Source organism: Felis catus, chromosome B3 (assembly GCF_018350175.1).
Source record: "Felis catus isolate Fca126 chromosome B3, F.catus_Fca126_mat1.0, whole genome shotgun sequence".
Lineage (NCBI taxonomy): Eukaryota > Metazoa > Chordata > Mammalia > Carnivora > Felidae > Felis > Felis catus.
Genome location: NC_058373.1, coordinates 53,694,355 through 53,705,710, shown reverse-complemented (window position 1 = coordinate 53,705,710; position 11,356 = coordinate 53,694,355). Strand labels below are relative to the sequence as shown.

Genomic DNA, 11,356 nt, shown 5'->3' with positions numbered 1-11,356 from the left:
CCGATAGTTCACAGATCCTTTTATTACCTTAATAACTATAATAACTCCAGTGAGAGAACTAACAAATTCCCAAGAAATTACCTCCAAGATTTATAAGACACAGTGTGAAGAATATATAATATTTTCATTCTGGTGGAATATAGCTATAAGATACAGAACAAAATTTTTAATGTGGGGTTAAAATATCAGTCTACACTGAACATATGTGGAAAAGATATTTAATTGTAAAATAGAAAAGTAGGCCAGAGTACAGTTTTAAGGGTAATTGCTTCTTTATACAGATAGGTAATCTAGGAGGGTATTAGGGTTAAACATTTTCATAAAGCAATAAAACATTAAAAAATAAAGCAAGAAAAAAAGAGCTTGAAGTTATGTTTTACAAAAAAAGAATGAACAGTATGTCAGAGTTTAATGTCCATACACTGTGGAATTCAACAATATTGTGATGAGAGCAAGTCACAGCACAGACATACGGCTTTCACAGGGAAAAGTAAAAGTTATGTTAGACATATCTATAGCATCACTAGTACAAAAAGTTCTTGTTCTACATACAAAAGCAATTTTTTTTCCATAAGAATAATTTCCTGGGGAGAAATGAGTCCATGAAATATTTCAGAAACCCATATGCTTTGAGTATCCCAAAAACATTATCTTAAAATCCAGTGCCTTAAAGTGCTTTCATGTGGAAATCATGATGGAAGGCACAGAATACAGTTTCACGTCCCCACTATGAAATTTTCAAAAAAGCATAGATTTTGCAGTTTGCAAATTCAAGTTTTCTTGTAAGCTGCTCCTTCTAAGAACATTGTCATTCCAATAAAACCAGCTGCTAGCTTACTCACTCTCAATGACCTACTAAATAAAAGGATTTTTTTTCTCCTAGTAACTTTCATCATCTTTATGGGAAAAATACTTATGCAAGTGATGCATTTTGAAATTATAAAACATGCAGAATATGTACAAACAGAAAGTTTAAAAAATATTTGCTTCATATACATGTAAATCTACTTGGGTATAGCTGAAATTGAACAAATATAAAAATTTGCTTTCTAAAAAATGTTTTCAGAGAATCTGAGACAACTTAAAGCTGTACAAAGATTTCCTGGGAGAAATCTTCTCTTCATATAGAAGTTTATACCTACAGGAGTAACTCCAGCATCAGTCCACCACATAATCATTACATAACATTTGGTCTAATCAACAATGATCACCCTTAAAACTGTTCTGTTTCTGAGAAATTAAGGTTCATACTAAAATCAAAAAGAATTCACAAAAACAGTGGCTTATTGTGTTTTTGGATCTCTTCAACAATCTTTATAACTCATTTGGAACTGTAAAAAAACAAAAACTATTTACAGAATTCAGTTTTAAATACATTTCACAACTTCTAAAGTTTTATGTTACAAGAATTCAAAGCTCATGGCTTAAGTCCAGTCATCAATCCGTAGTCTCTTCTGTTCTCCTCGCTTCCTGCGACTGCACCTTTTGTGTACAGTTCAAGACTGGGTTCTTTCTTAACCAAAAGTAAATCCAAACTACATGTTCATTTCAATTAAACAGCTTCTTTATTAGTCTGAAGGCGAGTCATAGCTTCTAATTTTTGTCTGTAGGCCTCTGCTTCCTGTTCTTTCTTTAGAAGCTGCTGTCGATATTTTTGTGCTTCCCGATTTGCTTCATCCAGCTGTTTCTGAAGAGCTTCTCTCTCCTAATTAAAAAAAAAGGTGTTTGTTTTTTTCAATTTTTGCACAAATACATTAGGAACATATACAAGCATGCATCCTTCAAATAGAAAAATCTGTAGTAGCTACATGTAGTCACCACCTATTGACATTTCCTAGGCATCTTGCCTTTTCAGTCAATTCATTAGTAATTAAAGCCCCTAATTCTGTGCTCCATGCTGATACAGATTAGTTTCTGACCTCAAGAAATTACTCTGATTAAAAATAAGATTAACATAATGAACCCAGACCGTGTACCTGTACTTTTATATATACTACAAAAACTAATGAAGACTTTAAGACAGAAATACACCTCTTCACACCTCTGTGATGTTTTTATGTAAAGGTACAATAAACTATAACAGTTAATATTTACTGAGCACCTATTATGTGACCAAACAAGGCGATTTCCAATAACAAGCCTCTAGGATAAAGATTATGCCCATTTTACAGAGGAGCAAAATGGTATTCAGAGAGGACATAGCTTTTCCCTCGTAACACAGTTGAGTTTACAAGATTCTAATGTTACTGCTTTTGAAACTATCTTCCTCTATGGTAATAAGCAAGACTCCTCATCTCTAAAATGAAGGGGTGCTGGTCTAGAGTAGTTTTTCCTAAATTATACCATTTTTACAAACCAATAAAATACTAACTTCTCTATGGTGATTCATTAAATTGTCCAAATATAAAATATATGCATTCAATTCTAAATGCTAAACACAAATCTAGCCCAATGAAAATGATACTCTTTCTCCTCCTCACTCTGCCCCTATTCAGTTGCCTAAGGGAAAGCATTTCAAAGACTCCTTTCTCAGGCCTCTAGTATGCGCATGGACAAAAGCTCAACCTGCACAGGCCCATACACAACCTCATCACAGAGGCTAGGACCTCTCAGTGGGATGAAGACTGAGGGTAGGACTATTATTAATCTAAGAAACGCCAGGTTCATACTGGACAAGACACTTGACCAGAGGGAACCGGAGGTGAGGGTCAGCAACCTACTGGGGGAGAGGGCAGTATGAGGGTCTCTTCCACTGCCTCTTTGACTCCTGTCCATTGTGAACACCAAAAGATTCCCTCCCCTTCATGGTCTCCAAGGAGGAGCATATTTAATACTCCTTCCTTTGATCCCATTCCCTTCCTCATACTGGGAATGAAGTCCAACGTGTATTTTTTCCCCTGGGTCCACCAAATGTAGTAATGATAGATTATGCAAGTAGGCTTCCATTTACACAAAACGTACAAGAAACACATGCACCCTTCCATCTCCATTTGACAAATGCCCATGCCCTTCCCTGCTACCTTTTTCTTACCCTTTTCTTACCCTTCCTCCAGGCAAAATGGCAGAGTAGGAACAAGTCAGAAAGGACACCCAAGAGTCAAGCCTCGGGCAAGAAATCAACACCACTACCTTAGCAGTGAACTATGAAGAACTTTGAGCACGCCAATGAAAAAGGTGGGAGAGGGGTGCTGCTTCTCCAGGGACTAGACCCCCACCACTGGCAGGAGCACTCATGGCCGTGCATAAGTGTTTTAAAATTTTACATGTGTTAGGGTACCTGGGTGGCTCAGTCGGTTAAGTGTCTGACTTCAGCTCAGGTCATGATCTCCCAGCTTGTGAGTTTGAACCCCACATCGGGCTCTGTGCTGACAGCTCAGAGCCTGAAGCCTACTTTGGATTCTGTGTGTGTCTCTCTCTTTGCCCCTCCCCTGCTCATGCTCTGTCTCTCTCAAAAATAAATAAACATTAAAATTTTTAAAAATTTTTTGACATGTGTTAAGAAATAAAATCCTTTGGTAACCAAAGTTTTGAATTTGGTAGGAAATATTGGGACAGATTCTCTAACTCTAAGGTATCTTCTAATACTAGCTATTCATTAACATTTAGAAACAGCAAGGGATTCACAATTACTTCAGAAGATGAAAGCAAATTAAGTGAGGTAGTCTAACAGTAAATACAGTTTGTTTTTATTCAATTAGTAAAATGTATCTTAATATAAATGAAAAGATAGCTCCCTTCTACTAGGCCAAATAAAAGATTCATTTACACTGCATTTCTTAACTATATCTGTAAAGTCTGAAAGGTAAAGGTCATTGCACTACACTTAATCCTCAAGACTGAAAGCAGTTAACATTATTAAAGTTTTTTTTAAGTGTTTCCATTTTTTAGTTCTCAGGAGTGTAGGTATTTAGGAAAACTTTTTGCCATCTCACTTTTCAAAGCAAATAAAAATCTCTAAAAAGTGGAAAATATCACTTCTTATTTTACTCAGAGATCCTTTGTTTCCAAATTTATTTGTTAAATGTTTACTGAACATATATTATATGCAAGACACTTCCTTAATGTAAACAGTAATTTGGTTGTTTTACACATGAACAATGCATCACACTGACATTTGAGATTTATATTTAAATAGAAATGCCAAGGGGCACCTGGGTGGCTCAGTCAGTTGAGCGTCTGACTTCAGCTCAGGCCATAATTTCGCGGTTTGAGTTTGAGCCCTGCATCAGGCTCTGTGCTGACAGCTCAGAGCCCGGAGTCTGCTTCAGATTCTGTGTCTCCCTCTCTCTCTGCCCCTCCCTTGCTCACACTCCACCTCTCTCTCTCTCTCTCTCTCTCTCCCTCTCTCTCACAATCTCAAAAATAAAAAAACTCTTTAAAAATAAATAGAAATGCCAGGTGCCTGGGTGGCTCAGTCGGTTGAGTGTCCGGCTTCAGCTCAGGTCATGATTTCGCGGTCTGTGAGTTCAAGCCTCATGTCGGGCTCTGTGCTGACAGCTCAGAGCCTGGAGCCTGCTTTGAATGCTGTGTCTCCCTCTCTCTCTGCAACCCCCCCCCCCCCCCCCCCCGCTCATGCTCTGTCTCTCTCTGTCAAAAATAAACATTACAAAAAAAAATTTAAATAAATAGAAATGCCAAGGCTATGGCTTTGAACTTTTGCAATAAAAGCACAATAAAAAGGACTTTGACATGTGTAAATAAATATACCTTAGTCTATTAATATGTAATACTCAAGTATTTTTCCTTTAACAGTATAATATGGAAGAATTCCAAAAAACTAAATTCGGATAATAGTCACAGTTTGGTTGCAATAGAGAAGATATTTCTCTTACACTACAACTCCAAACCCAGGCAATGGACTAATAGGGCAAAGACTTGAGTTTGCTTTTTTATTTTCAAACAAAATTCTTGAATTCTGCTTCAGCTGGTAGCAATGATCTCATAACCATTTTATTATTTTTAATTTTCTAATATTCAAATTTATTTTACCTTAGCTATTATAGAGCAAAAAAAAATCATTCTACTCATTTATCTTCTACTTCTATATATATTTTAGAAGATAATTTTAATAGCAGCTAACATTTACTGAGCATTTATCACATGCCCATCATCGTCCTAGTCTTTTACATGTATTCTCATTTATACTTTGTAACCATCTGATAACGTAGGTGCTGTTATTTTCTGCCTTGTTACTGATGGGGAAATCAAGCCTTATAAGGTTAAACAACTTGATCAAGATAACACAATCAGAAAATGATAAAATATACCCATATTCTTAACCATTAAATATTTGCTTAAAAAGAAAGAAACTGGGCAGGGTGTGTGAGCTGCCTGTTTCCTTGTGTATAAACATCAATTTTCCAAGTGCCATGAGCCACATATGAGCCTGTTTTTATAAACAAAGTTTTACTGAAATTTCTATTCATTTCCAAAGTGTCCATGGCTGCTTTCCCACTACGATGGCAAAGATAAGTGGTGAAGCACAGACTATAAAGCCCATAAAGCCAAAAATATTCACTATCAGGCCCTTCACAGAAAAAAAAAAACTTTGCCTACCCCAGCCCTAGAGAAAAAACTTACCAAAAAGAGAGACTGCAGGAAATCTTAAACTGTGGTGGATCAAAAGAATATCAATAAAAGGAAAAGAGACTGAAAAAACTGCATCAAATAAAACACTGTGTTTAAAAGAACACTAAGGATCCCAGTCTATCACTGGTTACAAGACACAAATATTTCATTAAAAAAAAAAAAAAACTTGCTAATAAACATATTCATCTCTAACCTCCATAGCAATGAAAAGGTAAAGGTATTTCCTGAATTCACACAACTAAATAATAGAAGAATCTGTTATTCCTAATGCACTAATTATATTTCCTCCCTCCCACATTACAAAATAATAGTTTTAATTTCAATTCAGAATAGCCTAATGTTTATTTATGGAAGAAATTCACAAATATCACACCTCTCCCCAAAAATACCTTTAATGCAGTAGTATGGAGGGGGTGATATGATATACATTATTGCAATTTGGTGTCTTATTCAGACCTCCCTTTCAAAAAACAAACCTATTTCATTTCCTTTATTGCTATAATGCAAATATAAAAGCTTCACCATTTACAATACATTTTCTACAATTTAAGCTAATTTTGTAGAGATTATTAATAAACCTCTCCAATGTTAGTTGGGAAATTGTAAATTCTTAGCACTTGACTTATAAACAGTCACTCTGGTAGTTGTGGACACAAACATACAGAGAAACCCCAAATATGTTAGATTCTGTATAATGAGTTAATTTTTTTAAATGTTTATTTATTTTGAGAGAAAGAGAGTATGCACGCAAGAACAGGAGAGGGCAGAGAGAGAATCCAAAGCAGGCTCCATGCTGACAGCAGGGAGCCCGAAACCGGGCTCAAACTCACAAACCATGAAATCATGACCTGAGCCCAAGTCAGATGCTTAACCAGCTGAGCCACCCAGGTGCCCATAATTTTTAATTGCTGTAGAGCAGAGTTCCTCAATCTCAGCATGGATAATTTTGAACCAGATGATTCTTTACTATGGAGGCTGTCCTGTGCATTGTAGGATGTTTAGCAACATGTCCTGCCTCTACCCCCTATATGTCAGTGGCCGACCTAGTTGTGACAACCCTAAATGTCTCCAGACATTGCCAAGTGTCCTCTGGGGTCAAAAACGTCCCAGATGAGAACCACTGCTTGTGAAAAACTTTTCCGGTTAAAGGCTAAGCTGTCACTTAGAGTATAAAAGTCTGCCCCCAAGACAACTCCATTGGTCATTTAAGAAAATAAGTTCAAAAGAACAACTCCAGGTATTATAAGGAAATGAGTGCCTGGTTTGATGAAAACAATGGAGGCCACTCTTCATTCTATATCCTCAGCCCACCTCTACCACCTATACTGACCACATACTTCAAGGTCTCTCTGTAATAGCTCTAGAGAGATCATGCAATGTTGGCATTAACATTTCTGGTGATGGAGAATGAGGTTTCCATTACCAGACAGCTCTAATTACTAAAAACAAAACACAACAAACAACAACAACAAAAACCCACTTCTTTATACCAAGCTAAAACTCCATCTCCCTGAAGTTCTATCTCCTTGGTTCCAGTTCATTTCTATACCTCAATTCATACTTTCCTGTTATTTGAAATTATTCTCCCTGGTCTCTGAAAGACCGCAAGAGGGGAATCAGGCTGAACCTTCAAGAAAACAGCAACTCTCATTGGTTATTAGGTGAATAAAGGCACAGGCTGCACATTCACTGTTTTAAACACATAATTTGTTGAATTCAGTAAGTTTATGTTCAATAAAATTCAAAGAATTTAAAAAATGTTTTATTAGTTAAAGCAAAGTACATGACAAAACTTTTTAACCTTATGTGCCAGAAATGATAGTCAACATCCAAAAAAACATATTTAAAAGATTACAAAATAAGTATACTAATACTGTTCAATGGAATAAACTTTGTAAGAATGTCCACGTACTGAATATCATTTTAAATTTTGAAGAAACAAAGCAATTTACCCTCAATAATTAAAGTCATACTGTTACAAAACATTCTGGTTAAAGTATGAATCAGATTCTTTTTAACTCAGTAATATGTCCTTTGTGACTGTGGTTAAAGATGTATCAGCATTACACTTAGATGCACTGGAGCAAAGAAATATTCTAGTTGTCCTCAGTCAGAATCATGTTGCCTTTTAGTGACTTTTTAAAAAATCCTCTTTTCAGGGCACCTGGCTGGCTCAGTTGGTACAGTATGTGACCTCTGATCTCAGGGTTGTGAGTTCAAGCCCCACATTGAATATGGAGACTACTTTTAAAAAACAGTAATAAAATAAAATCCTGAGGGACGCCTGGGTGGCTTAGTCAGTTGAGCGTCCAACTCTTGATTTCAACTCAGGTCATGATCTCACAGTTTGTGAAATTGAGCCCAGCATCAGACTCTCCTCTGACAGCTCAGAGCCTGCTTGGGATTCTCTCTCTCCCTCTCTTTCTGCCTCTTCCCAACTCATTCTCTCTCTCTCAGTCTCTCAAAATAAAAAAGACATTTTTGGGGCACATGGGTGGCTCAGTCAGTTGAGCGTCCAACTTTGGCTCAGGTCATGATCTCACAGCCTGTGAGTTCAAGCCCCACGTTGGGCTCTGTGCTGACAGCTCAGAGCCTGGAGCCTGCTTCAGATTCTGTTCCTCTCTCTCTCTCTCTCCCTCCCTGTCTCTGCCTCTCCCCTGCTCACACTCTCCCTCTCTCTCTCAAAAAATAAATATTAAAAAATTTTTTTAAATAATAAACATTTTTAAAACAGTAATATTAAAAATAAATAAAATCCTGAGTGCCCCCTTCAAAATAAAATAATCTTTTCTATGGATAAGAACCTTCAGAATTCCTATTCACCAACAATATTTAAGATATTCGGCAACACTTACTACTTACATATACCAGATATTACAAATACAAGTATAATGAGTATGCTGACTTCTTCATCTCTGATAAAATGTCCAAAAAACAGATACCATTACCCAAAACTCTCATATGAGCGAAAATAAGACTGAAACTCAGAAAAGTAAGATAATGTGCCTCCAAGCTAATAGGGGCAAGAGGTGTAATTCAAATCTAACGCATTTAATTTCAAGTCCAATGTTCTTTACACTGCAGTTGATCTTTCAAAGTTATTCCAGAATAACTTTACTTACACTTTATATGTGTTAATATCAAATTCAAGGGACACAGTTTTATTTACAGTCATGCAAGAAAAAAACCTGGGAGGCATCTATGGTTTTTGGTTGTACTTCCAAACTAGAAGGAAAAAGACTGAATCCTTTCAAAAGCTAGCTTAAATTTAAATTCCTTTTTAAAGAACTTAACAGTGAAATAAGCAGTTACTTATGGCTTTTTAAAAATAACCTAGTCAACAAACATCAACCTTCTTAAAAAGGATCTTCCAGCCCAAATAGGTCTTTGAATTTCACTTTTGAAAGAAAAGAATGTTTTTCATCAATACACAGTGACATTTCCTTTAGTGACTTGTGAGAATGATGTATGTAAATATAATAGAAAATAAAGGATGAAGTGCAAGAACCAAAGACATTCCAATGTTATCACGATGACAGACTTTGTTATAAACAAATTCTTCACTCATTCATTCATTCATTCAATATTTATTTATTGAGAGCTTGCTATATGTATTAGCAAATAACTAGACAAAATAATACTATGTACTTTCATTCTGTATCAAGACAACACTGTCAGTAATAAATATAAAAGACCAAAAGGAAATTAAAAATAAAGAAAAGCAAATTGAGTTTATTTTGGATGACTGCAGCAAAACACACCGGGTAAAAGACTCCTTACTTCTATTTCTGCAGATTCCACCCGGTTTTCAATTATTTCGATACATTGTCTCTTAGCTGGTGGTTCTTCGCTTATAACAGTTTCTTCAGCAATGTCGGTTGCTGGTACTGTTAACACTGAAATGAAAAAAAATGTATACATTAATTCATTTTTAGATAGGTTTAGTAGAAATAAAACTATCTGTGACATTGTTGACATAACTCCTCTAAAATAAATATGTTCCAAAATACTATTTTCAAAGCACTGATTTGCTTTCTATGAGGATGTCCATATCTGTCTTTGTGGTGCATTTTTAATGAACTTGTTGTTTAACACACCTACTTATTTTTTTTAATTTTACAGATAACATATTCATTGTATGGCTGAAAATCAAAAAAATGTTTAATAAGCATAACAGATAATCACTTTTATTGATTTATTATTGTTGTGTTAATTTATACAAAAACATGAATATACATTCTCATTTTTCTTTCTTATACAAAAGGTACCGTACATTCAAATGCACATATAATAGATACATTGCTCTGCCTTTGCTTTTTTCATGCCATGTATCTAGGGTATCTTTCGTCAGTATACACAGAGCTTTCTTTTATTTAGCTGCATAATATTCCAATGTGTGGACACATCATTATGAACATTGTCTGTTTATAAACTTTGCCTGTTTTTCTTTTGGGTTGTTGGACTTTGTCCCTAATTTTTAGTATTTTTTTATACATATGTAAATACACAGAGAGAGAGAGAGAAGCTGTCCTTGCTTTGCATAGCAAGCAGTGTGGGACCATAGAAATGACTGTGAGCTGAAACCACGCAATTTTAATAATCAATGGGGGAAATCACAATTGTTTTAGAGCCTTTGAAGTTTTTTTTCAAAATATTAAAAATTCTGTCATTTACAAATGCAAACAGAAATGAAAAAAAGTAAAATATTTATTTAGTACACTGTAATTTAAAACATTAGAGATATTGAGATTTAAAATTTTTTTTAACGTTTATTTATTCTTGAGACAGAGAGAGACAAAGCATGAACGGGGGAGGAGCAGAGAGAGAGGGAGACACAGAATGGGAAACAGGCTCCAGGCTCTGAGCCATCAGCCCAGAGCCCGACGCGGGGCTCGAACTCACGGACCGCGAGATCGTGACCTGGCTGAAGTCGGACGCCTAACCAACTGCGCCACCCAGGCGCCCCGAGATATTGAGATTTAAGTGTTTTATTTCTTTTAACTCATATCACATTACACTTATAAAGTAACTCAAGAAGAATTGAGAGCCTTGTATCTGCTTCATTGGACTGTCTGCATAGTCTGTATATATTCATATGTCAGTTACACATTTTTCAATTATGGGGGCTTTAAAAATTTATTTTAATATTTAGTAAGCTCTTCTCATTGCTCTTCTTTCCCAAAGTTTTCTTACTCTTCTTCCCTCCTCCTCCCATTAATATAAACTTCAGAATCTATCTGGCCAGTTCCAGGAAAAAAACCTGTTAGTCTCTGTTATGGGATGAATTGTGTCCTCCTCAAAATTCAAATGCTTAAGTCCTAAACCCCAGTACCTCACCATGTGACTATTTGGAGACTGGGCCTTCAAAGAGGTAAATCAGGTAAAATGAGGTCATGTGGGTAGGCCTTAATCCAATAGGACTGGTGTCCTTTTAAGAAGCAGAGATTAAGGTACAGACAACACACAGAAGGAGGGCTGACCACATGAGGACACAGTGAGAAGGCGGCCATCTGCAAGCCAAGGAGAAAGGCCTCAGAAGAAACCAAATTTGCCAAACCTTGATCTTGGACTTCAAACCTCCAGCGTTGTGAGAAGAAACTTCTGCTGAGTCGCTCAGTCTGTGGTAATTTGGTATGGCAGCCATAGCAAACTAAAATAGTCCTTTTTTTTTTTTTTTTTTTCATATCACCCTACATTTATAAATTAACTCAGGAAGAATGGAGAGCTTTATGACAGTGAATCTTCCTATCCCAAAACATGACATTTC

At 36.0% G+C, this 11,356-nt stretch overlaps 1 protein-coding gene across 7 annotated transcripts in view; it reads right to left on the bottom strand.

The window, feature by feature from the left end:
* Positions 1-202: 202 nt before the first annotated feature.
* The window catches only part of GABPB1 (GA binding protein transcription factor subunit beta 1), a 70,258-nt gene continuing 59,104 nt past the window's right edge, over positions 203-11,356 (bottom strand). For 6 of the 7 annotated variants that reach the window (XM_003987146.6, XM_045059330.1, XM_006932529.5 and 3 more), the window contains 2 exons: positions 9,370-9,485; positions 203-1,705 (listed from right to left, as the gene is read on the bottom strand). In XM_003987146.6, the coding sequence (XP_003987195.1) occupies positions 1,553-1,705; positions 9,370-9,485 (269 nt within the window). In that variant the 3' untranslated portion in view covers positions 203-1,552. Of the gene's footprint in view, positions 1,706-9,350; positions 9,486-11,356 lie in introns of all 7 variants that reach the window. The other variant, XM_023255375.2, reaches the window with a different exon arrangement.